Source organism: Barbus barbus (assembly GCF_936440315.1).
Source record: "Barbus barbus genome assembly, chromosome: 2".
Taxonomy (NCBI): domain Eukaryota; kingdom Metazoa; phylum Chordata; class Actinopteri; order Cypriniformes; family Cyprinidae; genus Barbus; species Barbus barbus.
In genome coordinates, this window is record NC_136730.1 from 14,242,610 (window position 1) to 14,270,416 (window position 27,807).

The 27,807-nt window shown below is 38.4% G+C and overlaps 3 protein-coding genes across 3 annotated transcripts; 1 reads left to right on the forward strand and 2 right to left on the reverse strand.

The window, feature by feature from the left end:
• Positions 1-120: 120 nt before the first annotated feature.
• ajuba (ajuba LIM protein) lies at positions 121-7,569 on the reverse strand. Its single transcript, XM_079442691.1, has 8 exons — positions 4,870-7,569; positions 3,674-3,775; positions 3,499-3,566; positions 2,240-2,302; positions 2,023-2,153; positions 1,076-1,127; positions 918-986; positions 121-790 (listed from the first exon to the last, which is right to left on the reverse strand). The coding sequence occupies exons 1-8, from the start codon at positions 6,350-6,352 to the stop codon at positions 659-661; spliced, it is 2,100 nt and encodes a 699-aa protein (XP_079298817.1). The 5' UTR covers positions 6,353-7,569; the 3' UTR covers positions 121-658.
• A 1,353-nt stretch (positions 7,570-8,922) lies between these two features.
• On the forward strand, positions 8,923-10,968 carry mrpl52 (mitochondrial ribosomal protein L52). The gene is made up of 5 exons (XM_079443014.1): positions 8,923-9,014; positions 9,236-9,305; positions 10,427-10,494; positions 10,639-10,703; positions 10,808-10,968. Exons 1-5 carry the CDS (start codon positions 8,981-8,983, stop codon positions 10,952-10,954), a joined length of 384 nt encoding a protein of 127 aa, XP_079299140.1. The 5' UTR covers positions 8,923-8,980; the 3' UTR covers positions 10,955-10,968.
• A 6,236-nt stretch (positions 10,969-17,204) lies between these two features.
• Positions 17,205-27,772, reverse strand: LOC306885953 (matrix metalloproteinase-14-like). The gene is made up of 11 exons (XM_079442780.1): positions 27,580-27,772; positions 27,318-27,497; positions 22,469-22,617; positions 21,768-21,890; positions 21,114-21,421; positions 20,821-20,982; positions 20,071-20,213; positions 19,848-19,986; positions 19,606-19,756; positions 19,325-19,440; positions 17,205-18,747 (listed from the first exon to the last, which is right to left on the reverse strand). Exons 2-11 carry the CDS (start codon positions 27,402-27,404, stop codon positions 18,416-18,418), a joined length of 1,710 nt encoding a protein of 569 aa, XP_079298906.1. The 5' UTR covers positions 27,405-27,497; positions 27,580-27,772; the 3' UTR covers positions 17,205-18,415.
• Positions 27,773-27,807: the final 35 nt, after the last annotated feature.

The window sequence follows — 27,807 nt, forward strand, 5'->3', positions numbered from 1 at the left end:
TATACACGCGCGTTATGTCTGTTCAAGAATGACTTCACAAGTCGTAATATATAATAGGTGCTTTCTCATAAAAACAAGTATTCGAATTCTCAATTGTGAATTATACAAAAAACAAAGACTAATTCATAAACGGAAAGATTTATTAAAACCGATACAGGAATGTTTTTAATCTTTCTGCAATCACTTTAAAAAAAATCTCAATAGGTAAACATGTTTAAGTGCAAAATCTTTGCTAGTGATATTAAATATAGAAAAATGTTAAGCAAAAAAATATATCCCTTGTTTTTTCCCTACAGCAAACAGTAGATATGGGAGTAAAACAGTGTTCTGTGATAATTCAACTCCTAGCAATGAAATAAGCAGGCAACAATAATCTTAAACTCTGTAGAACTTGTGTAGAAATATTCTGTTCAGCAGGATTCAGTTGCTGCATTTCCCAGCCACTAGGGGGTGATGTAGTTTGTACCAGTACTGGGATTTGCATTTGAAATGTATTATGACCTCAAGTCTCAGTAAGAGAAAACATGTTTTCCCCTCTCTCGCGATCTTAAAAAAAAGCTGGCATAGAAGAGGAACATTAGAAAGACAACAATTTACAGTGGTCACTAGTGTGAATATGAGAGTACAAAGTAGTTGTTCAGGCACATTAGTTCTCATTTCAGTGTGTGTTGCGAGGGGGAAGGTTATGTGTGACGCACACCCTGGTCATGTGGCAAGAGTGGCAGAGCAGGTGGGTATCCAGAGGGAAGCACTGAGATCCAGGCTCATCGGAGAGCTGCTTCCCACACTCCTGAAAAAGAGGATGAGAGGATTGTGATCATTACAAGCCTGTGCCACAACATGTAGATATGCGCTTATCTGATATGCTACTAAATGATGACAATCATCTTATCCAAACTACTCTCCATAAAACCCACCTCACAGTGATAACACTCAAAGTGATAATCTTTGTTCATTGACACCACCCTGAGGATCTCCTCACTGCCCTGAAACACACACACACACACACCCCCATCAAAATCTTTCTCCTGAATTGATCTGAAAGCATCTGCTGAACTACTAGGGCATCATTTACCTCAGCAGGTAAGATTGGTTGTAAACAGGCAGCGCATTTGGGAGCAAACATCCTGAAGAAATGAAAGAAAAAAAAATTGAATCCAGATCAAGCTTGTAAATGCAAATGTTTTGGATGTGCCCGATGTTGATGTGGCATTCAAACAGCAATGGGACAACAACCACGTGGTACTATGGGAATTAACGGCTGACTAGAGGGAAAGATATTTTGTGAATAAGTTTATTAAAATAAACATGGAATTTTAATTATTTCACTAAAAACTTTCCGTTTTTGGTGTCACATGATCCTTTAGAAATTACTCTAATATGTGATTTGGTGATCAAAAATAACTATTATCAGTGTTGCAACTGCTTAATATTTTTGTGGAAACTGATTTTCTTTTTCCAGGAATCTTTGATGAATAGAAAGTTCAAAAGAACAACATTTATTTGAAATAGAAATCTTTTGTAACAAATATCTTTACTGTCACTTTTCAATCAGCTAATGTATCCTTTCTTAAAAGTATTCATTTCTTTCAAAAATAACCAAAACACTTTCTCTTTTTATTCTTACTGAACAGTAGGTAGTAGTTCATCTATGTGGCAGTGTTGCCCACTGAGGTTTTTACAATGCCCATTTTTTCTCTGAACAGTAGTGTGCATGAACTGTTTGTCACTATATAGACATTGTGCTGCAGAGTTAGTGACTATGATACAGGAAATGGAGATATTTCAATTGTTCTATCAGTACATAGAAAAGTAATCCACGTTATGTAATGCATTAGCCTTCAACACTTTGATAATGCGTGTTTTTTAAGAGATAAATGGCACTGTTGCCACTATTTATTAAGAAATAAAATTTTTTAGCTTTCTTTAGCTCACAACTAAACCTAAACGCCAAGAAATCTAGCAAAAAGACAAATTGCATTGTTGTCATGTCACTTATAACACTGTTCACTAATAACAGACCTGTTGTAGTCAGAGACGCAGTAGACATTGTTGAGGTAGTCTACTGTGAATGGCACCCCGTCCAAAGCCTTTGAGCAGACCGTACAGCGGAAACATCCAGGGTGATAGGAATTCCCTAGAGCCTGCAGAATCTGAGATACACATATAAACAGAGAGTTAACACTCAACCTATGTAACCTTCAAACACTGACACTGACCTCATGCAGAGAACACTTACCTGCTCCAAGATGAGGTGACCACAAACACTGCACTTCTCAGCTGCATCCTGGAAGCCTGAGAACTGTAATGAAGACAGATTGGGAAAATGATGGAATATTCATTCAATTATGAATACGAATCAAATCAAAATTTATTTATAGCACATTTAAAACAACACCAGTTGACCAAAGTGATTTACATGTCTAAAAATTACTCAGTCACAATACACAACAATATCCATCACTGAACAATATAACAGAATTTAAGGATTAGTAAATAAAAAAAAAAAAAAAAAAAAAAAAAAAAGTGTACAATATTTTAAATATCATAGAATACTTTAAATATAATTAGTGCTGCTATTATTATTATTATTTTTATTCAAAATATTAAATAAATATTTTATATTTATTTTTAAGTCAAACATTTAAATCAAATTCTTTGGAAAAAATAAATTACATATATAATATTTTAAATATAAATATACTACAAATGGGGGGGGGGGGGTATCGTGTACCCTTTCCAGAGCACCCACAGTTTTTCTGTTTGTTTATTTTATATACCAGATGTGCTCTTGGATATATTTTTTCATAAATATTATTTTAATTTTATACATTACAATAAAAATAGTAATTTCAGAGTAAATTCAACCCCTTAAAAGGAACACTTTTTTGAAAATAGGCTCATTTTACAACTCCCCTAACAGATTAACAGATGAGTTTTACAGTTTTTGAATCCATTCAGCCGATCTCCGGGTCTGGCGGTTGCACTTTTAGCTTATTTTAGCATATATCATTGAATCGGATTAGACCATTAGCATTTGTTCATCAAAAATGAACAAAGAGTTTAGATAATTTTCCTATTTAAACTTGACTCTTCTGTAGTTACATCGTGTACTAAGACTGACGGAAAATAAAAAGTTGCGATTTTCTAGGCCGATATGGCTAGGAACTATACTCTCATTCCAGCGTAATAATCCAGGAACTTTGCTGCCGTACCATGGGTGCAGCAGGCGCAGTGATATTACGCAGCGCCTGAAAGTAGTCATTAGGTCATTTTTGAGCGAGATGCTAATGGTCTAATCCGATTCAATCATCTATGATAAACTAAGCTAAAAGTGCTACCTCCAGACCCGGAGATCGGCTGAATGGATTCAAAAACGGTAAAACTCATCTGTTTAACTCTAGGAGAGTTGTAAAATGAGCCTATTTTCAAAAAAAGTTGAGTGGTCCTCCACTAACTAAAATAAATACTAAAAAGACCGCATGAAGTCATCCCTACCATGTAATCCTCCTTACAGTAAACTGAACCATTGACGTTGTAAAAGTCCTTGTTGCGGAGCGTTCGCCCTGCAAGTAAAAACAAGATGAGAGAGATACTGACCCAAATTAAGAGGTATTGAAATACTGGCATTGGTTGTATGACTTAAGTGTTGCATTACAGACTGATAACTCACCGCAAGAAACGCATGTGAAACAGCGGGTGTGATAGAGGCCGTCCAGAGCCTGGCAAGCATTATCTGCACCATATACACCTTTACTGCACTTCACACATGTACCTGAAAACAAGAATACAACCACAAACACTGTCTGAGTACACTATAAACAGATGCATCAGAAGCTTCACAACACACACAACTCGAGTGGCCATCTAGGACAATGAGGTCATCATCCAATCATACCAATTACATAAAACGCAGGCGGCAGAGCTGTCTGGACTCAAAAATACATGTCTGCCCTGCAAGACTGGTGCATTCTTCTCCCATAATACCAGCCAGTGGGTTTGTTTCTTGTTGTAACAGTACACACGCTGATAAATCTGAACTCTGCAACCCTTTTATTACTCGAAAAAAGGCTAATAGGCTGTTGGATGAAGGAATTAGATATTGTAATGTGTTGGAATGAGGTAATGTCTTCAACTTTACACAGGTGCTTTTCAGACAACAGGGAGGTTTCCTTGTCGCAACAAAGCGCTACACACACAGAAGGCACAAACACACACCCAACCCTCACAATTGAGTGTGTGAGAGAGCCTTCCCTCAGGACTCAAATACCTGAGCTAAATAAGCACACGCCAGCACACGCTAGTGCACGCTAACACACATGAATACACCCTCACTCAAACTGTGGCTGGCTGAAAGCCGAAAGCGCTTACGCGCACACACACACACAGAGAGAGAGAGAGAGAGAGAGAGAGAGAGAGAGAGTGAGAGAGAGAACCCTCCTTTCAACCGAGCCTCTGTCCTACTGTATTACTCACAGCTCTTTGGTATGACCAGCATATCACAGAGCCTGTAATTTGGGGTCATGCATAATCACTATGCTCGCTCTAGGCAGATATTTTTGACTTTGGAGTTGGTTCAGAATTCTATGTAGCCTTGGGTGGAGGGGTTATATATTTGCTCGGTGACTCGCAAGTTAGTTATTATGGTTAGTTAGAGAAGCGGCCTGAAAATGGAGGGCTAGTATGTATTTTTGAAGTCTGACTGGATGCGTTTCATGTCTTGCTTTTTGCTTCCGAGAACTTTTGCATGTTTTAGCAGGTCCGAAGCAGTCTTCATCTCACCACATAACACACATTCACAACCTCCTGCCAGAGAGATACACATCATTAGTCATAAACAAACTAGTCAAATTGGACGAGTCATCTCACCGAAGTACTCCTGTCTGTCCACAGATGACACTGACTCCCTTCCAGCCGACTGTTCTTCCAGGGATTTCCCTGGAGCTCCGACTGGGGCTGGAGTAGATACGGAGCTGGGTAGGATGGTGGCAGACACAGGCTGTTCTTTTAAAGTCAGGCCTCCAAGTAATGCTTCTCCTTCCAGGGCAGCATCTCTCAATAGCAGGCGGGTGAGCTCCTGCTGGTATCGGGTTCCTAGCAAGTCGGAGTGTCGTGCCCTTTCACCCACACCGTCACCTCTTGATCCCCGCTGGTCAGTGGGACCCCATTCTGGTTCTGCTCGGTGGAAGGTGACAGTGTGTGTGCTTAAAGCGGGCGGATATGAGTGACGGCTGTCATGTGCACTTCCTCCAACTCCCGACACCCCTTCGAGACAGTCCCTCCAAACCTCCATAGGGGGCGATCCTGTTTTCCCGTACACCTGTCCGGGGTACGCCTGACCCGAGGTGGCGCCACCGAGCTGGGTCGAGGAGAGCTGGAGCTGCTGGGCGGCCCCAGGTGTATGGCGGGTGTCGTAGCCCAAACTAATGCCGCTGGTCCGGTTACTGCTGCACCGACTTCCCATGGGACTCCCGCCGCCTCCGCCTCCTCCGCTAGCAGTACTGCTCGCAAAACTGGAGCGAGGGCTTGCCAACACGGACTCTTGTAAGCTAAAAGAGGAGCAGGGGCTCAACGCTGGTGCAGGGGGGAAGAAGAAGCCCCCTATGCCGCTGTCATGGGTCCTCTGCGGGGGGTGCGAGAGGGAAGCAGGGCGCACGCTGTCCCAAGGTTCGCCACCCGAGCTCAGGCGCTTGTAGAACAGAGCTTCTTGCAGAGACAAGCGCTTGTGGCGCTCTAAATCATGGAGGAAGCTGGGCTCTACAGTGGACGAACGGGCTGCTGAGCTGTGTGTTGGGTACGGAGGTGGAACAGACGACAGCGGAGGAGGCTGGGCGAGAAGCTGCTGGCGACGAACGAGCTGCTGGAGTTCCAGAGAATAACGCCGCTGCTTCAAGGCTGCGCGAGAATTCGGGCTGTATGCCCCCTGTGGGTCACCTTCACCTCTGGGCGAGTTGCCCCGTTCCACCGCTTCAGGTAAGTAGCACGATGCTCGCTGCTGGGGCGACCGACGCCGCAGAGGGGCAAGAGTAGATGGGAGATGTTCGATCCCAGGCCCGCAATCCTCAGGTACCGTGGCCGAGGTGGTATTTGAGGGTGCGATTCTCTGAGAAGTGGCCACTTTGCCTGGTCTTCCGGCTGACTGGCCACACACCTCTACGGAGGTGGAACAGGAGAGCGGGAACTGAGGCGTACTCACGGGTGCGCTGTTCTGTGCCAGGGTCCCATTATTGGCATTGTTGCTGTTACTGTTGTTATTTGCATTGGCCAAGTCGTTTTTCTTTTTGCTGAATTTGACACTTCCGGAGTCACTCAGTTTGAGCTTTTGCTTGAGTTTGCTGCCAAGTCGTTCCATTGTTGTTTTAATAATATGCTCAACTATGATATAAAATATAAAGTATGAATTGAATTTCTCTTAGATGCCACCTGAAAACAACTACAGTTTAAATAGTGTACTAAATAAATACAGTGAAATACAGTGCGAGAACAAGCATCATTCAAGTGTTTCAACAGCAGATGAGATAACAGAACAAAATGTGTGACATCCAAAGGTTATAACAAAATAACTAGATTTAAAAAAAAAAATCCACAAAAAAACCTAAGTGTTAAAAACTAATACTTTCTGATGTTCTACAAAAATAAATATTTGACTTTGAAGATAAATAAAAGCACTATGACATTTTCTGCAGGCTACATGTCTTACTAGTTAGACTTGAAAACAAACGGGTTGTCTCCAAACTGTTTGCTTGTGATGAATTTGCTGGACATGCGTGTGAACAGGAGCATGTTCATCCATTTGTTTGCGATCCTTTTTGCAGCTACGTGTGGCCTTGTCTTCAGCAGTGAGCAAATGAACGTGTGAAAACTACCGTCAGGTTTCAAAGAGTCTTGAATTCCGCTCCCAGACTCGCGCAGAACCGATCCATTCAAACGCTAAAGTCTCGCAGCCACATCCGCAACACTGATCCACTGTCGTCGGAACCACTTGCAAGCCTTATAATTACCACTTGGTTCTTGGTCTCTGTGGATTTATATAAACGGTGCTGCCGCTTGTTTAAAAAATAAGAACGGAGTCTGAACACTGAATAAATTCCAACGCGGTTTCCTTTGATTGTGTTAAACACACAGGTTATGGAATACACCACCGCGGCCCCTTTCTGACTAAACTAGCGGCTTTCAACAAAAGCAAGTTGAAAACCTGCAAGCAAGTTTCTCTGTGCGGATAAATGAGCCGCCCGTATCCGAGAACTCAAAAGCGTTTATTCCTCAGCAAAAAAGGTACAAGGCAGATCAAAGCCTCCTGTTGTCCCGCAGGATTTCCACTTTGCCCAGTCCAGTTTGAAAGAAAATTACCATTATTCCCCAGACGTGGAAGTCTTCAAAAACGTGTAACAATTAAAAACCAGCTGCAGCGAGTCAAAGGGAGGAAGTTCACGTATCGCTCACCCAAACATACTCGCAGAGATAAACACGCACTGCGCACTCTACGCCGGAAAACTGCGCTAAAATGTTCAACGTACAGTTTCTTTCTTTCCAAATTTTTCCCTTCCTCCCCCTTTCTTCTTCCTCTGTGGCTTTTTTCCCGACCGGAACACCTTTCCCCCGGGCAGCGCGCATGAATAGCATCCCACTATTTCGTCACACAACCCAACTTCTTAAACAGACTGTGCCCATTGGTTCAGCCTACTGTTTGGACTTACACAAACAACCTTGACATAATCGCACACATTTATCAAATGACTAAAATAAAAAGACAAATACATTTTATGTGTGTCTGAGGGCTCAGATTGAGTGGTTTAATTCATAAATGAACACGAGTCAACTGTATGTAAATAAGACCACAAACTGAGAAAGTAGTAAATTCTAAGAAAGCAGAATGCAGTCATGAATCAAATCATTTCTCTTTTGTTTATAACACCTTATGTTTTATTACACGTAATGTGGCAACACGTGACGAAAAAATCGATTTAATTCGACTTCAAATAGCCTTTAAATAAACGAAAACCTGTAAACATGCAAATGGTTCGAAGACCTTAAATATTTTTTGTGTCGTTTTTCCAACCCTAAGGCCTAATTGGTCGTGCCGTGCCTTTCGTCTGTGGAATGTGCGGAGGGATATCGCTAAGTTCCCTGGGACAGCGTGAGTCGGCTGCGTGTGTGCTTTTCGCGAGTGCAACAATGTAACTGTTTTTTCTTTTCGTCCCTCGCGGAAAATGCCTCTCACTGCTCCATAGTTACCGAGTGGCATAAATTCCGATGACAACTGACCTGCTGTCGTATGGTTACTGTATTCAACCCCACCGAGACCCTAAAAAGACCCAGTGCTGTTCTTTTGTTTAAAACCTGGTTTTTTTCCCTACCCCGGAGCTCCCTCCTCCCCTTCTGGTCTCGTCTGCAGCTTCTCCTGCGGTTTTGTGGGAGCGCGCACAAGCGAGTGGGGACTTGTCCTGGAGCGCACGCGGGAATGTTTCAGCGCTTACTCAGCACTGCTCGAGCCCGTACACAGGACAGGAGGAATGAAGGGATCAATTTATTATCGAAGCGGAAGGTGTTAAGGGCCGGTCTTCGGACTGAGGCGCCTCTGTGTAGTGTTTTTACAAGAGCTTTTTTCATCGTACGACTGCAAAATGAATGAGAACATGTCAGTCAGTTTTTAAATAAATGATTCGAAAGTCCATTCAACGTTCTATTCCGAACACCGCAAGGAAACATTTGTATACATAAAACCACCACTGGCCACATTACAGGTTCTAACTCGTTTGTTTTATTTTTGGTTGTTATCTTTTGTCCTGAGATCAAGCTGTGATTAGAAAGGCTGAAAATAAACTGTGTGTATTTTATTCAACAGGGGAATCAGGCGAGTCTGTGTTGTATTTAATGTGACTGCAGCATCATCTACTGGTAAGAATAAGTCACGCCGCCGTACTTCAGTGCAAAGTCTCTAGTTTGTACCTCTTGCTTGCCGTATTTGTTATAATGCAAAATGTCAGCATCCTTGAGGACGTTTTGTACCGCAGGTGAGGCAGTGTGTTAGTCAATATTTAGCAGAATATTTGTTTTTGTGAACCTGTCGTGTTGTGTTATTGAGCTCAGGAATGCATCTAAACGTTATTCTTGTAAAAGCACGCCGTCGGCCAGCGTGCTAATGAATGTCTATGGTGTTAGTACTCTGTCAGCTGATGTTTGAACAGTACGTTTTTCCTAATGGGTCATTTTTGATTTCACTTACCATTTACAGTGTCGAGGCAGTCTATACGGCCATTTTCATCGTCGTGTGTGACCCTTGCAGGAAAGAAGTGGAGACTGGAGTGAGTTTCCTCTGCGGTTTGACATTAACAAATTGTACTTAAAAATGTAATTGGGTTAAGGTGACCAGATTTTTGAAATGGAAACCGGGGTCATTTCCTAGTGTGTGGTCAAAATATCACTGAGATCTCACTTGTAATTATCTACATATTAAAAAACTGGTACAGTATTTTGTTGTTGTTTTTGAATTACTGTGGGTTTCATATAGCCTGCTGATATTATAATGAACAACTATAATGATATTTGAGGATCGAACTGACACACGAGCCCCCACCCCCCCCCCCACCCCCCTTAAATTAACCAAAAATCATACAATACAAAAATAATAAATTGTAACTATTGCAAATAACAGATCAAAGCAGTTTTATAATAAAATTATGACACAACAAAATGAGAACATATGATAAATAAAACTGTTTTACAAATATTTTTTACCTTTTCTAACTGAGAACATTTCTGATATTTTAATTTTTAAAAAATGTAAGTATACAGTTGCAGTTATTTTGTCTTTATGCCTTTGGAAATGGATCTTTACTATATCTAATTAGGCCTATTATTTTGCATTTTAGGCTACTTTTGACCACAAAGTATGTGTGTTCTGCCAATATAATTGTGCAAGTGTAATTGTTTAGTTACAAATTGTATTAGTTATTTATTTATTTATATTTACTTAATTGCTCATATTGGAGTTTTGGCGGTGGAGGTTTCAGGGACATTTAATATTGTGTGCAAAACAATCTCACACTCTTTTATGCCTTGTTATATAGTACACACAAACTGTATTACTTTAACATGTATAGTTAGTATGTAACATCACTGCATGATTGTCGGCAGTCTATATTTACATTGTATTTGCAGGTAGTTTTAAATATGCTGTAAAACAGGGACAACCAATAACTTGGTCACCCTAAATTGGGTTGATGACAAATATGGATGTTGGTGATGATGCAAGGAGAAATGTTTTTTAAATCCAGTTTAAATAAACCTTTATACAGTTTTTAATCAAATTTAAATGAATACTAACTGAAAAAATGGATTAAATCAGATTGTTTGCATACATTATATTTTATTTGTGTTTTGTTTTCTTACATGCTCCATTGTTATGCTCCCTGTTTGTCTGCAGAAACGGTTTAGCACATAGTGGATCAGAGTATGGGCCATTAACAGATCTGCCTGACTGGTCATATGCAGGTGAAATTTATTTAATATTTTGTTAAAAGCCAAAGTCAACAATGGGGTGTGGATTTGTTGTCAGTTCAAAACACTGTCAACAGTGAATCTGTGAATGAGAATATAAGCGCTGACAAGGATTTGTATAAATTATGTGATTTTCAGATGGAAGGCCTGCACCTCTATTGAAGGGGCAGATCCGCAGACAAAAGCAAAGAGAGGAGTTTGCTGTAAGACTCTTATGTTTTTGGATTGTTGTTTTGTTCCTGCTGATATTTCACTTAAAAAAAAATCTTGAAATGTTTCAAATCTTTACATTTGTGTGCACGTTTAGAGAAGAGCAGTGTATCTCAGTGCAGAGGTGGATGAAGGGATGAAGCGATGGCAGGAGAAGAAAGAAGAGGAGAAACAGAAAGAAGAGCATGTGAAATCCTTATTGCTAAAACCTAAAGGAAATTTATTATTAAAGAACAAAAAATAAAGATACTCCGGGACAAAAAACCTTGGACATGATTTCTTTTTTTTATTGTTAAACACACCAACACACTATAACAATACATACTTTTATAGCGGTCGAAAATAAAACAGTTTTTATTGTAAAGGTGATTGTAGGAGGACATTAAGTTCTGAGGGAAGGTGTTAAGCAGATGCAGTCTTTCTAAGACACTTATTTCAGGGACTGTTGTTGTGGGGAAAAAAACTATTTGCTCAAATTTCCCTTAGGGTACAATTATGATAGTTTGCAGGTCATAAACATAGAAATAGTTGGAATTTATTTTTCACACATTTTAGACAAATTTTGTAGATAAATATACATTGAAATGGCCAAATCAGTCAACCTCAATTTGTGTTGTGGAAATATAAAAGGATTTTCAGTAGCCATTACTTCAGTCTTCATTGTCACATGATTGTTCAGAATCAGAAATCATTGTAATATTCTTATTTTGTCAGTGTAGAAAACAGTTGTGCACTTAATATTGTTTTGTGGAAAAAGGTTTACTTTTATTGATATTTTTAAATGCTATTAGTGATATGTTATATATTTTTTATTGACATATATATATTATTTTTTTTTGTAGTATTTACTATACTTTAAGTATTTACTTAAACTGAATCTGTATTTATTACATAAATGTAAAAGAGCAAAAGGGGTTCAAATGTAATAATATACAGTTGTGGTCAGAATTATTGAAACCCTTGGTAAATATGATCAAAGAAGACTGTGAAAATTAACCTGCTTTGTTAATCCTTTTGATCTTTTATTTAAAAAATTCACAAAAAGCTAACCTTTCATTGGATAATAAGAATTTAAAATGGGGGGAAATATCATTATGAAATAAATGTTTTTCTCAAACACACGTTGGACACAATTATTGGCACCTTTTTATTCAATACTTTTTGAAACCTCCATTTGTCAGTTTAACAGCTCTAAATCTTCTCCTATAATGCCTGATGAGGTTAGAGAACACCTGACAAGAGATCAGAGACCATTCCTTCATCCAGAATCACTCCAGATCCTTTAGATTCACAGCTCCATGTTGGTGCTTCTTCTCTTCAGTTCACCTCACTCATTTTCTACAGAGTTCAGGTCAGAGGACTGGAATGGCCAGCAGAAGCTTGGTTTTGTGCTCAGTGACCCATTTTTGTGTTGTTTTTGAGGTTTGTGTTTGGATTATTGTACGGTTGGAAGATCCAAACATGGCCCATTATAAGATTTCTGATAGAATCAGTCACTTATTGATTTTTTATCTGTTGGTATTTGATAGAATCCATGATGCCATGTGTCTGAACAAGATGTCCAGGACCTCCAGCAGAAATATAGGTCCACAACATCACAAATACAGCAGTATATTTCATTGTACACATGGGGTACTTTTTATCCCTGTGTTCACCAAACCCATCTTGAGTGTTTGCTGCTAAAAAGCTCATTTTTTAGTTTCATCTGACCATAGAAGCCAGTCCCATTTGAAGTGCCAGTCCTGTCTGATAAATGAATATGCTGGAGATTGTTTTTGGATGAGCTAGGAGAATTTTTCTTGAAATCCTCCCAAACAACATGTGGTGATGTAGGGACTGTTTGACAATTTTTTTTAAGGTTTTCTGACCCCGAGACTCAACTATTTTCTGCAATTCTCCAGCTGTGATCCTTGAAGAGTCTTTAGCCACTCAAACGCTCCTTCTCACCGTGCATTAGGACGATATAGACACACGTCCTCTTCCAGGCAGTTTCATTACATTTTCTGTTGATTGGAAATTCTTAATTATTGCCCTGATGGTAGAAATGGGGATTTTCACTGCTCTAGCTCTTTTCTTAAAGCCACTTCACTAATTTGTGAAGCTCAATTATCTTTTGCTGCACATCAGAAATATATTCTTTGTTTTTTCTCATTGTGATGGATGATTAAGGGAATTTGGGCTTTGTTTTCCCTCCTATTTATATTTCTGTGAAACAGGAAGCCATGGCTGGATAATTTCATGTTCATAATCACCCTAGAGTGCTCAAAATTGTGAATATGAATGGGAGTATACTTCAGAGATATTTTACTCTTAAGAATTTCTAGGGGTGCAATAATTGTGTCCAACGTGTGTTTGAGAAAAACATTTATTTCATAATGATATTTCCCCCCATTTTAAATTCTTATTATCCAATGAAAGGTTAGCTTTTTGTGAATTTTTTAAATAAAAGATCAAAAGGATTAACAAAGCAGGTTAATTTTCACAGTCTTCTTTGATCATATTTACCAAGGGTTTCAATAATTCTGACCACAACTGTATATTTAAAACATGTTGACATATCCTGTGAATCCACTAGGCTGCAGCATTTCTCCATTCGTTCTGCTGATCTTCTGGCAGCCATTTGTCTCTGAACTTGTCCCTCCCATAGTGGGATAAAAGTTCCTGCACATAATGCAGACTGACATATCCCCCCTTTTCAGCTTCCACATGTTTATATTTTTCATTTGATTATTTTTGCTAGTCTTTCTGTGGCCATCTGTTTTTTTCTTTGACAAACCTGCTGTCATAAAATGGATTCCAGGGTACAGACTAGCATCGAGATGAGACTATTGCCATACCATCTCCTGCCTGAGAAAGTAATTAAGGGTGTTGCTATAGTGACTCTATTTTATATTAGCCGCAAAATGCCATTTCACTTTCCTTTTTTTTTTTCAGAGAACCTCTGAATCTTGAAAATCAATCAGTATGGCTATGAAATATAGGGAAATTGTATGCAAATTCTTCTCTAAACAGTAGACTTTAGCTTAAACATTCATTTCTGACTTTCTTTTTCTTTCTAGTCTGACTTGATCTCTCTCTCTCTCTCTCTCTCTCTCTCTCTCTCTCTCTCTGTCTGTCTGTCTGTCTGTCTGTCTCTCTCTCGCAGAGACATAGGCCTATACACACACACAGGTCTTCCTGCTGATTTCAGCAGCCTCTCTCCATAATTATGGCTCCAGTTGCTGAACTGCAGATTTTTTTCCTCTGGTGTTTTACTGGACCCTGGATCAGATTCAACCATTTTTGTCAGCACTATGAGAAAGTTTTGTTAAAGATGTAAGCTGACAAAAACAACAGAAACCCAAGATTTCTCTCACACCGCTGAATACTTCAAAACCACAGTTATGATTACATATATATTTTATAGTTTGAATTTTTATTGAACCTATCCATCTCTGTCTCCTGGTCTTTGTCGTTCAGAGAATACTATTGTTCGCAGGCACTGAGATACAAATCAAGGCAAGTTTTTATATGCCGATCTTTCTCATATTGTTCGATTTTCACCAACAGATTTTTTCCTTTGTTCGTTTCCCTGCTTTCTCTATCTCTCTCAGATTCGGTTTTCCACAGAATGAGATCCAGATGTTTTTTTGAAGTGCAGGAGGAGAGAGAGCAGAGGACAGGAAGGGGAGGGGAGGGACGAAAGATGAGGTGAATGTGCAGTCCTTTAGCATACATAAAGAAAAAAAAGAGGAAAAAAGAAGGTGGGAGTTGAAAACAGACGAGAAATATTAGAGTATGGAGCAAAAGTGTGTGAGGATGGTAGACTGGGGGCCTAGAGGTATGTATGTGTGTTGGAGTGGGTCCTAACAGGATATGACAAAGCTCAGGTTACAGTATGTGTTTGGCCTGGGGGTTTGGATACATCAATACACTTCCTGCTTCAAATGTGTATCTAAGGGAGCGATAGAAAGATTTGGACAAAATTACAGCTTGATTGTATATGACACGCAATTTTAAATATTCTGCTCACAGGTGATATTTACCTTGATTTCACTTTATTTTCTTCACACATCTAATGTCTCTCTTTTTTTATCTCATTCATGTCCCAACACTCTTTTTTTCTTGGTTCACTAAAAAAAAAAGAGAGAGCGAGAGAGAGAGAAACATTATTAGGGCAAAATAGTGATAATTTAAAGGAAAAATACCTATCAATTATTCAATCACTTTTAGACAATAAAAAGTGAATTCATCATCTTATTTTTAAATTCATGTAAATAATTTCATAACGATTTTCCACATTTTAAGATGAAAAGTCTGTAAAACAATCAAATATATAGATAAAAGACACGGTAAAGAACTTAAAAAGCAAAACAGGCCATTGTCCAGTAGCATAAATAAATTATGAAAGTATGGTTAAAAAAAACTTTCTAAAACAGTTTTAATGTGACTTTCATAGAACAAAAAAGAAAATAAAATGTATAAATTTAGTCAGATTTCAAAAAAATCAAAAGTGCTCAGAGCTGAAGAAATGGCCAATGTACTGTCCTTGTATTAAAAGAACCATTATGAAATTACCCAAATTATTAAATTCCAAAAAATCATGCAAGGGGTAGTTTATACCGTGCCCTTTTACGTAATTCTGTGGCTGCTGATTCAAATTTAGGCCTAATCTAATAGTGTTATATATAAGCATACACAGGGAAAAGTGGCAACCTAAAAATAGTAAATCTAACTTTAATTTAAACAAATTTATTTTTATGAATCAACCTAAATACATGATGAATCGGCTAGAAATAGGTCTTTAAGGTAACACTTGCAGGTCACCACTTTTTATTGAGTAATTATGTTGATGGTTTTTCCAGTATACACAAGTTTGAACTTGCCCTCCTCTGCTCCTCTCTTGACTTCTGTTCACTTCTCAGTCAGCAGCGTGTGGTAAAAAGTATAGTAATGTAGGTTACACAAAACTCATATACACAGTCTGAATTGCAAGCAACTGTCCAGGCCACGTCCTGTTCGCCAGCTCAGCGTGTATGTGGGCGTTTGTGTACTTTTTCCCTGGCCACCCCACGAGACAAGAACCAAGCTCACCAAACATGACTGCCAGAGCTCTCTCACTCCACCATGACTAGAGCCAAACTTCCTGCCCTCTCCTTAGCTCATCTGTCCATCCCATAAACAGAGATGACACAGTTTCAGTAAAAATGGAATATGTAGAAATAATACATGTATGTTTTAGTAATCTACTTGCTGAGCATGTTAATAAGGGCAGTCACAATTTACAGAAAATCAAACACGGATGTGTGTTTTTGTTTGTTTTTTGCAGGCAGAGAAGTTGCAGACATTTTGTCAGAAGTAGAAAAGTGTGCCAGAGATAGAATAAAATAAATAAATACAAGAGTAATCATCAGTAATTTGACAAGTCCCTTCATGTCATCATTATCATGCTGAACTGGCATGTTTCATCTGATTAATACATGCTCACCACTGTACCTATGAAAAAATCATGCAAAGAGCAACACAGTGAACAGGGATTCAAAGATGGGGGAGAAAGAGATTGGAAAGGGAGGGGACAGGAAAACAGCTCAGAGATGTTTGTGGTGGGCCATTCATTTAAAAGCCTCATAAAAGAGAACAATTTTGCTGTGTGGAGAAATGAGGAGGGGGAAAAGACGGGAGGGAGGCGGAAATGACAGAGCGCTGTGTTTTTCCTGACTTTGTCAGCTGGAACAGTTTTAGGACACTAAAACTGCTCCTCCTTCACTAGAAAGTACAGTCATCTGTCTCTCTGGTCCCTTGTTTTCTCAGATTTCTAAGAAGACACTCATCAGTTTTCTGTAAACATATTAATTATTATATTAGTGATGGGATTTTTCAGTGATTCTTCAGGTTACATTGTTGAGCCAATAGGTGGACAGAAGTGGCTTTATGAGTCAGTCATTGAATCATTTAATGAACTGATTCATTTAAAAAGTTGATTCATGCAGGAAACAAATGAATTGTTCAGGAATGAAATGCTGTGTGTTAATGTGTGTGTGTGTGTTTTAAGAATGATTTGCATTGGGTGGAGAAAAATCTAAGAAAGTAACTGCCAATATTGTGTGTAAAATGCAAGTTACCAAATATTAACTTTTGAACTGTTGCATAAAGGCCTTGCTATTCTAGTAACTTCTCAGAAAAGATCCAGGCCATCATTGCTTGAGCTAGCAACAGTGGTTTAAATGTGGTTTAAGAGAGTAGTTTCACATAAAGATGTTCTTTGGGACACTACCTTGTTTTTTCTTACAAGTTGCCCGTTGAGCTGTTGTATATAAGCAATATCTTTATCTTGAGTGTTGATTAACATTATGATGTTAATAAAATATGAATGAAAACTTTATCAATAAATAAAAACTGTCCTTTCTCAAAGCAGCTTAGACATTTCAGCAGTAAAACAAAAGTAAAAAGTGTGTGTGAGTAGATTTGATACTCGTGTGAAAATGTCTTTTTTAAGGCCCAGGAAAGGAAGAATAATGTTAAAAAAGGAACTTTATTTCATTTTCATTTCCAAGTACAAAAAGTATGAAACAGGCAAAAATGTCATTCCTTTACATTTACACTATATCATTATCATTATAAATATCATTACCATTATCATTGTTAAAACTACTTCAGAAATGTCTAATACTGATGATGTATGCAGTGAGAAAACCCATAGCACCATTACTGTTCATAAATAATTCTTTTTTTTTTTCTTCTATTATAGAAACCTGATTTTTCTGCCCTTAAACCTGACATTAAAAGATCAGAAGCTAATTTGAAATAAGTCACATTCTGCCTGTGTCCAGCAGGACTTGAAATGACAATTTAAAATAGGTAAGATTACACGTGGAGAACAATAATAACAATAACCATAGTTATAATAACAACGCCAATCATTACTGACATAATTAATCATAGTAAAATGTACCAAACACATTACAATAACAATAGTATTTTGAGTTGAAACAGATGGACAGCTCTGCTCTATAGGTGTATTTCAAACTGGCCTACTCCAGAAGTTGCTCGGCTTCTCTCTCCCTGAACTTTGACCTGTAACCTTTGACCTTTCACGTACAGCAGGTCTCTATAGTCGAGCCGTACTTTGTGCAAATATCTTGGGTGAATAAAAGGTGCAAGGAAGGTCAATTATAATAGTCCTTCCATACTATTAATTCAATGGCAAAGGCACGTAATAGGGTGCAGGAGGTTTTCACTGGATCAGCAATGTAAAAAAGCTAAATCTGAGTTAATGAAATACGTCAAAGTGAGATCATTTATAAAATAGAACATGTCAATCAAACAGCCGCCCGGCTGGAGTCAAATTCAGTTCTGGGGAGGGAGATTTTCAGAGAGGATAAAGGAGGGATTATATACTGCAAAGAAGACTGAAGGAACGAAAGTGCATTTCACTGATAAACTGTAACCATGTAAGAGACAGAGGGGGGCTCTTGTCTGTCTCTCTTATCTCCTACTCCATTTTGGATTTTTATTTTATTTTATTAATGGCAGAGAAGTACATGTAAATAGAAAAACATACGAGACACATCCTTCACTTTTTCATCTCTCCCTGCTTGCAGACCTTTACAGTCTGACATTCATTTTCACTCCATCCTAATAAAATTTTTCCCATGCAATATCCTTTCAAATGCCATCTACTTGTATCCCTCTTTCTCGTCTCTTCCCGTGCCTTTCGTGTTCATCTCTAAACCTTGTCGAGCAGAGAGCGGTGACAGTGGAGGAGGCGTCGAGGGGTGCCGTAGCGCCGGAAGAACAGCAGAGCCCCCAAAGTGACGAGCACACAGGCCAAAAGAAAGAGAGGGATGACAATGGTTGCAGCTCCTCCCATGGCTCCGCCTTCTGACTCGTCCACCTCAATGATGAGCACTTCCTCATTGGTGCCAATCCTCTTCTTGGGCTCCTCTCCTTCACAGCCCATCCAGTCAGTCAGGACCGATTTGGGGTAGCCTGGCTCCACCTTCAGCTGCTGGTTGTTAAACTTCCAGTACTTATTGGCTTTGTAGAAGTAAGTGTGGGCTGAAAAAGTGTGGAAGAAGTTGATTCAGTAAAAGTGGCTCTAAATTTCTAAACCTCTAAAATGGTATAAAGTTCTTTATAAACAGAGATTTTGGGTTCTGGCTTCTGATTGGTCAATACAGCACTCCAGCCATATAGTTACACCTCAAAAGTTTGGGGTCAGAAAGATTTTTATTTATATATTTATTTAAGACATGTATACTTTTATTTAGCAAGGATACGTTTAAACTGATCAAGATATTTATAATGTTACATAATATTTCTATTTCAAATGAATTGCTGTTCTTTTGAACTTTCTATTCATCAAAGAATTCTGAAAAGAATGTATCATGGCTTCCACAAAAACATTAAACAGCACAGCTGTTTTCAACATTGATAATAATAAGAAATGTTTCTTGAGCACCAAAGCAACATATTAGAATGATTTCTGAGGAATCATGTGACACTGAAGACTGGAGTCATGATTGCTGAAAATTCAATTTCGTTTTGACCAGTGATTTTTTTTGTTTTAGGATTTTGGTAAACAGGACAGTGAAGAACCCACAGGAAGAAAACCAAAGAACAAATGCTGCTGTACCTCCATCTGCGCTCATGAAGGCACCTTTGATATTATCTGGTACTCCTTGCCATACACTGATAAGTTTGGGGTAATCTGGATCCACAGATCTGCTTTTCTCATTGAAACGGTAATATCTGAGAAAATAGAAATGAATGCCATGAATGACAAATGATTAAAATAAACGAAAGGGAGAAGTTCACAAAAAAAGAAGAGGAAGAAATTTTCACCATATGACGCAAAATCATTGGATTTATAACCAGACACTGAATAAGACGTGGTGAGTAACACTGGAAACATACTTGGTTCCTCTAAAGAAGTAGGTGTTGCCAGTAGGTGTGTAGAAAACAGCGGCATCCAGCTTGTCTCTTGGTAGGCCTGTGCCAAGCTCCTTGAAAGTTTTTGGATAACCTTCCTCCATTTTGGCCTCATTGAAAACCCAGTACTTATCACCTATATAGAGGACAGAAAAACAAGCATTATTGCACAATTTGTGACACCTATTAAAACCAGAGAGGTGAAAAAATTCAGAAGATGGACACACCTTTGAAGAAAACAAACTTTCCATCAGAGCGTTCGTAGGCTGCGTTGATTGAGGGAGGTAGTCCCTTCCAGAAGTGTCCAATGGGCATGGGATAGCCCTGCTGAGGTTTACTATCACGCATTCTCCAGAACCACTTTTCCTGTGGAGTAGAGAGGGTCTAAATATTAAAAACACACAAAATATATAGCATGTACACACAAACTTCATTTGCATTCACTTGTACCTTGAAGACGAACATCTCTCCCCTGAGAAAAGCGATGGTGTCGAAGTGTCCCTCACATATGTCAGGGCCAAAGGAAGGCCGGTCTGGCCTGCGGGTGGGGGGCCGGGGTACTGGAGGTTGGGGCACATCACCAGAGCCAGCGCCTGTTGAATAACACACATGAGCATCAGGGTTATTAGAGTTATTTAAAACTAAAATCATAAAAAATTATTTCTTATGAAAAAATGCTAACTGAAATACATTAAAAACTTGATAAAAACATTAATTACAGCTAGCTGCCGAAGCGACATTTCTAATTTTTAACTTGATGTACTAAAATAACTAAAAATTAAATAAAAATTACTAAAATTACTTATACACATATATAAAAAAAAAAAAAAAAAAAAAATATTAAAATTTAACTAAAATGAAAATAATGAAAAAATATATATATATTAAAATATTAAAATACTAAACACTGGAGTGTATTGATTTCAGTAGATTATTTGCAGTTATCCTGAATTCCGATAGAATGTGAAACATTCTGACATCTACAATTTTTTTCTTAATGATTTTTAGAGATTTTATAATTTTATATGATCTTTTATCTTATATATTATTTTTATGTTAGCTATTAATTTATATTTATACACTTAATTTTACGAATTAATTTATACACTTTCACATATTTTTCTAAATGAATTGGCTTGTAAAATAAACATACTAATAAATAATTGAAACTAAATGCATTTATGCGATGTAACTGACTACCATAAATTTGCTGGATCCCCCGTCTGTCATCATCAGGCAGCACAAAGTTCTCAGTGTCCATCCACTGGTAAAACGGAGCCATGATGGCAGAGGGATCGCCTGAGTGTTCCAAACCCAGAGCATGACCTAATTCATGCACTGCCACCAGGAACACATCATTACCTGAAAGAAAGGCAGAACGACAATTCTCTAAATATAAATGATCACAAAATTCACATTCTGAATTTACAAACACCACCTGAAGTTTGCTAGGCTGACAGACACATTTCCACATTCTCTTATTCTCTGCTCACCTCCCTGGTCAACGTTGCCTGTTGTCCAAGGCTCTGCTGCATCAAAATGTGTATCACCTCCGATACCGTGACCAGGAAAGTACGCGTGGGCCAAAAAACCTCCCTCGCCATCGAATGGGGTGCTGTCTCCGTGAAAGCCTTCCGCGAAGTACAGCATGATATCTGCAAACTTGTCCACCTTGCCATTGATTTGACTGTATGGGATCTCACGGAACTTGAGTGGGATCACGGCTTCCCAAACCTTGAAGGCTTTCCTGATGGCCTCATGTGTGGCTTGTTTACCCACTTTAGGAGTGTAGTTCTGGATACTGAGAAGAAAACATTTGAGCTTAATGGCTAAATGTGAGTGAGTCTTTTAGGAAGGAAGTATAGAAACTGGATTTTTTTTAAATATGTTCATATAATCTGATAATTTGTTCCGCCTTTGAAAAAGAAGAACCAGACTAATGTTCTAAAGAAGTTCATCATTATTTATGTGTTCTGAGTGTTTAAATTTGGATTGGAATGCAATGTGTAAATTGGAATCCAGCTAAAGTGTATCCAGTTACTATCTATATACAAAGTGTTAATGGCAGGTGTATAGAGGGCCAAAGTTTTATATGCATTAAATGTATTATTAATGTTCTCCTTAGTTTGTCAAATAGAGTTCCATACCTGAAGGTAATTTCTTTTTTTTCCCATTTTAGGCCCTGGATGACATAGCGCTTCTTTCGTAGGTTGCTCTTCAGTTCAGAGCCAAATTTATCTGGAACTCCACACCTTGGCCGCTGCATGGCCCTGACAACATCATGTTAATGCAAGAAATAAAGTCACTCAATAATATGTGACCCAGTAGCCTAAGAAAACAGTTGCAAATCAGATGTTAGTCCACCCAAAAATTTTAATTCTGTCCATTTTTTATTTAGATCTAAATAATGATCAACACACAAACGTACACATTTGGTATACATGGAAGCTTAGTGAGAACCAATAATGTCAGTTCTTTTTATTAATTGTTTAATTCATATGGATTAGTTTTGGGACAACTTTGTAACCTTTTTAGATCTTTTACATTCTGGTTACCTGGACTTTAAGTATAGGGACAGAAACAAATCAGGTTTCATTAAAACATATCTTAATATGTGTTTTGAAGATTAAACAAAGTCTTAAGGGACACGAGGGTGAGAATATAATGGCGTAATTTTTATTTTTGGGTGAACTATCCCTTTAATGCTTTATCAGGTCATACTCCATCCATTTGTGGTTAAAGACTGTCATTAGCATACATAATATAACTACTGAGCTATGCATCGCACATTATTTTTAAACAGTAATTATTAACAAATTAGAAATGTATGAGATTGGGCTAGACTTACGAGAGAGTAGCTGGATCCATAGTGCCGGTGACAGTGAGGCCATAGAACTTCTGCATGGCGGATATAGCGGTGGTGATGGATTTAAGAGAGCGGATTGCCTGAGCGTGAACATCGCCAGGAGGAAGATACCCATACTGCTGGAGCCATGCCTGAGAGAGAATGAATGTCACATTAGCACACATGCAGCTGTCCTACAACACCTCTTCATCATTGAAATGAACCAAACTCAACAATGAAGTGGTATAGTGCAGAGATCACTTGTGTCAGAGCATGAAAAAGCACTGCTGTTAAGGTGACCTCAATGAATTAAAGGTTGGGCTGAATGTTTTTGAAGTGTTCCAAATGTCTCAGTGCAGCACCATATCCACATGACATGCTGTCTGAATTTATAAAATTTAATTGTACATAAACCTGCCAAAGTCCACAAACATCAGTGATGAACCACAGTGCAAAGATGTGTGTTAGTGTGTGTGTGCTTATGACCTGGTTAAACTTTTGTGGGTAAGAGAGTGTGTGTGGACGCTCGAGAAACTTAAAAGCTTTAACTGTAGAGTGTGTGTTGTAACTGTGAGTAACTGTGTGTCTGAGACTTTATGACCCTAATTTAATTTTAAGGATGTATGTGTGTGTTTCCAACCTAGTTATAATTTTGGGGGTATATTTGCTGAAGAAAAGTCACCAGAATTTCACTAAATCTGACAAAGCCTATCTTGGTTTCAAAGAATATATTCCTACATATTATCTGATATACTGTATGTATATACTTCAACGAATATAACTGTATATCTTTTTTTTAAGTTTATATTAATTTATATTACATTTCTATTTATATAGGGACCAAATTGTCTCCAGAAGCTAACTAAACCCAACAGCCAATTTGAAATTAGTCATTCATAAATGTGTGCAAAATTGCCCTTTTTTGTAAAAATTTTTTTTTTTTTTAAATGCATATTTAGGGCTACCCACACTTGGGTAAAAACAGACCAGACTGACTTTGAATTAGAACAGTTTCTCTGTTCTCACTCTTTCTGACTTACAGAAATAAATACTGAGAACATTAAAGGAGAGAAAAGGAACACTAACAAACAATGAAACAAATAAAATCTAAATATATCTCAAAATGTACAACTAGACCAACGTCAATAGTAATGTATTTATGTAGCTTCAAATACCTTCATGTGTTTCATGTGTTGTTTTTTGTAAGCTCTGCTTAAAGAAGCTCTGCTTATAAACTTAAACTCAAAGAAACATGTTTGGTTTGTAGTCTTCATTTATTGAAAAACCCACAAATCATTATTCTGAATACTAGAGGGATGTGTCCCCTAGCTGTATAGGTAGCTAATGGGCTTATCTGGGCTGTGAACACAAAGGTTACATGTTTAGGAGTGACTGACTGTTAGACTCAGCGGTAAATGTCTCATTTTAAGGATCAGACAACCAGTGTCTCCATTCCAACCACAAAGAGTGTCAGCAAAAATTACAAGCAGTTTTCAGTAATCCTTATGACCTCAGACTGCCTCCCTTTCTTCTTTTCTTTCTTTCTTCTGAACAAGCAGTATCTGAATCTTCTACAGAGAGAAAAAGAACGAAGAGCACGATGGCAGAGAAACTACAACTACATACTTTCTAGTTTACAGGACCTTTTGAGTCACAAATACTTAGAAATGTGAATCGTTTGAAACTACATAAAAACTCATGTTAGACTGGCAGAATTCCCTGAAATGTTGTCAGCTGTTAAGTGTTGAGATCTATTTACCACTCTCTAAAACTATATTCCGGTTATCTCTGATTTGTAAGGTGATTGCACCTTCAGAAACAAAGACAACATAGTTCACGTCACATATTAAGAGTCCTATAAACTGTGTGAATATATGGATACCTCAAAATGATAGATTCCTTTATTGTAATTTTAATTTATTGTTACTAATTGAAAATTTGCTGCACAAGAAATCTTAATATATAAGCATATTATATATACAGAACCATAGTGATTAGGAAACATATCCAGAGAGCAATGTCGCTAAATCAGTGAGTGCTTTCACACTGGTTCATTCATGTTGTAGAGTTTCCAATGAGACTTGTCAACACAGACCATATCGGTCGAGGAAGTATAGATCGGGATAACGCGATAGTGTAGTGTTAACCTGGTCAGCCTTTGCTCCATTTTTCTTTCTCTCAGTCCGTCATTTATTTCCTCCTTTCTGTATGAGTGCTTTCTGTGTGTGGTGGCTCCGCTGTGGTGACGCACCCCATTTTTGTAAAAACACTCTTAACTCATGAAGATGAAATCGTTTCCCTCCCTCTCTCTTACTCCCTCTGAAGGCCACTCTTCTCCCTCTCGAAAAGCCTCAGGTCTCCTCGTAATGCTGCCAGCAATCCCAGCATGCTCCGCTGGCCTGGAACTCCCAGCGGTGGGCGTCAAAGGTTCTATTTAGAACCCCTCTGCCGTTCCCCTGACTGAGGAAGAGCAAGTCACTGTGTGGCCATGCATCAGCTATTACCATACAGACAGGTAGCCTTTATGTAATAATCAGGACAGACGCTGCTATCATGCACAGGTCTGGGAACAGATTTCAACAGTAATCATTAACTCACACAGGATAGTGACTGGCAGGTTCAGAAGATGTGAAGAGTAAGCACATGCTGACATCACTGCCGCACATGCCAGCAAGGTTAACACATGCTGAAAAATATAAATCAGCTCTCCTTTACAACTAATGGAGTCAATAAGTCTAGGTGCTTCCTGAGATGGATATTTTTGAAAAACAACTTCATCATTTTATGGTGTTGCAACATGGGAAAACACATTCCATGTTGAGAAGAGGAACATGTTGTTTTTCTGGTAGGCTGTGTGCAGTTTTAACACTACACTAAAAAAAACTGTGCACAGCCCACAACTATCCTGATCTCCGATTCTTATAGTTTCTCTGCAGAAAGTATTGCTGTCAAACTTTCCATGCTTACGGGGAAAAAGCTGTGTTTATGATTTTAACAGCTGATCTGCTGCTCCTAAGGTATTAGAGACGAGAAGAAAAGAGCAAACTATAACTAAAGAGAGAGAAAAAGAAATTGAAGGGAAAAAAACTGAGATTTTAGAAATTAAAAGTAAGTTAGAATTCTAAAAACAAAGGGTAGAATAAAAAGAAGAAGAAGAAAAGGAGGTCAGAGGTGAGTCTGAATGCACGACAGAAGGACTGAGTCAGTCGTTCCTTCTTGTCTGTGCCAATGGAAAAAACGGAAAATTTTAGACATTAGTGCCCGCGTCTCACTCTGCATCTTCACGTGGAGGATCAGATCACTGACCTATTTTACTGAGCAAATAAACTAATATTAATACAGCATAATATTTCTCATCTCTACAAAAATCATGCAAACTTCAGTGTCTCTCAATCGCTTGAGAACACTTCAAAGTTAGCAGAAGTTAATTGTTTAATTCCAGCAGTTACGATGCATGAGATTATCATTCATATTTAATTCACATAATCATTTATATACTGCAGAACTGCATAATTTTTCCAATCATTAAAAAGAGAGATTTTGTTGTTTGAGCTTTGTTTTGCATCTTATTAAACATCTAAACTGCATTTCATCCATATTTAAGCTTCAGCTGATGAAGGTCTGAAAGATTCAGCAGAGTTCAGCAGATGCTTTGCATCTGTAATACTACTTAAACAAATACATCATCTCTCGTCTATGGTCTGGAGAGGGGGGCAATACCCAGCTGTTTTCCATAAGGAGTATAACCGAATTTCTCTCTTACTCTTTCTTTTTTTAGTACAGTATTCAAGACAACAGCACCTGTAACAACAGCAAAAGTACAAGGCTGTTGTCTGAGGGATTGTTAAGCCCTGGCAATTCCTGGAAAAGTCATAATAAACCTAATGTAATGCACTTAGATCATTAGTTCAGAATTCCTGGAAACAAAGGAAAAAAAAATTTGTACATGCCACAAAAAAAACTTTCTGTATGGTAAAAGCATATTAATAGATATTGTAATAAAGGTAAACCAAAAGACTGAAAAGTAACAGCAGTTTCACATGCACTTGGCATCTGTGATTTAACCTTTTGTGTGACCTTTATCTTTGATCACGCGACTCCCACATGAGGAGACTGTTATCATCTTTGAAAACTGTGGTGGAATCTGCAGAGCTGAATTGTTTCCATACTATCCTTGGGTACATCTCTCAACCATCTCAGAAATGTGAAGGAGTGTGAGAGTAAGGAATGAAGAGATCCGACTAGACAGTTATTGAAATGTCTTAAATCCTCGCTCTGATCTTGTTTTCTTTATTTTAGGCCATTAAGATTTCCTGGCTTGCATCTGTGACAGAGACGCCAAAACGTCCTGAAAAACAGTCAGTCGTTCTTTGCTACTCACAGTTATGTGTTTACCAGACATGTAGGCCTATTTCTGAAGCAGACATTAGGATGCCACTGGGTGTATAAACAAACTGATATATATATATATATATATATATATACTTATTAGTCCCATTTTTCAGTCATAGGAAATACAAAAGAAAAACATGAACCTAAAGATGCAGGACAGACACCACAAAACTAGACTTGCGCCACTTTAATAACTAACCCTCCAGCTAAATAGGAGTCCTGGAGCCTCTGACTCACTCCTGTTTTGTTTTAACTTGATATTTAGGGGTCTGAAAAGACACAGCTCTTCTCATCTGTATTCAGCAGTGAATTATGAGGTAGGCCTACATGAATACACTTCATGAAGGAAATCCTGATACGCGGAAACATCTGAGTGCATCTGTGTCCAACAATGCAGGCTTGACAGACAGACAGTGGAAAGAGACACACAATACTGGAAAAACAGTGGATGCTGTGTTACCTCTGGTCTGACTTCTTTGTCACTGGTCCCGCTTTGCACCAGAAATACACTGGCGATGGCGAGTAACGACTGGAGTTTCGGTAACATTCCTCAATGCGCGAGACCACTGAACTCGGGACACAGAAATGCTCAAGGCTCCGTTCTTAGTTTTCTCGTCTAAGTTTCCTCAAGCAGATTCTCCTGAATCAGACCATTCCAATAGTGAGAATGTTTCCTTAAAACTCAAAAAGTACAAAAATAATAAAAACTGACTTTGCCTAACCTATGAAATATGTATAATCATTATTAATGAAAGGTTTTCCAAAAGTAAAACTGGACCCCAAAAAGACAAAACTATCTTAAGAGGTGAAATATATTTGCTCTATATTCTCATCTTGCGTTTTCTTTTGTCCGCTGGTCTTTCTCTCTCCACAGGCGGCTTCGGTGTCAGATTGGAGACGTGGTTGTTTTACGTCCCCTGTGCTAATCTGCCTGCACTACAGAGCATCTA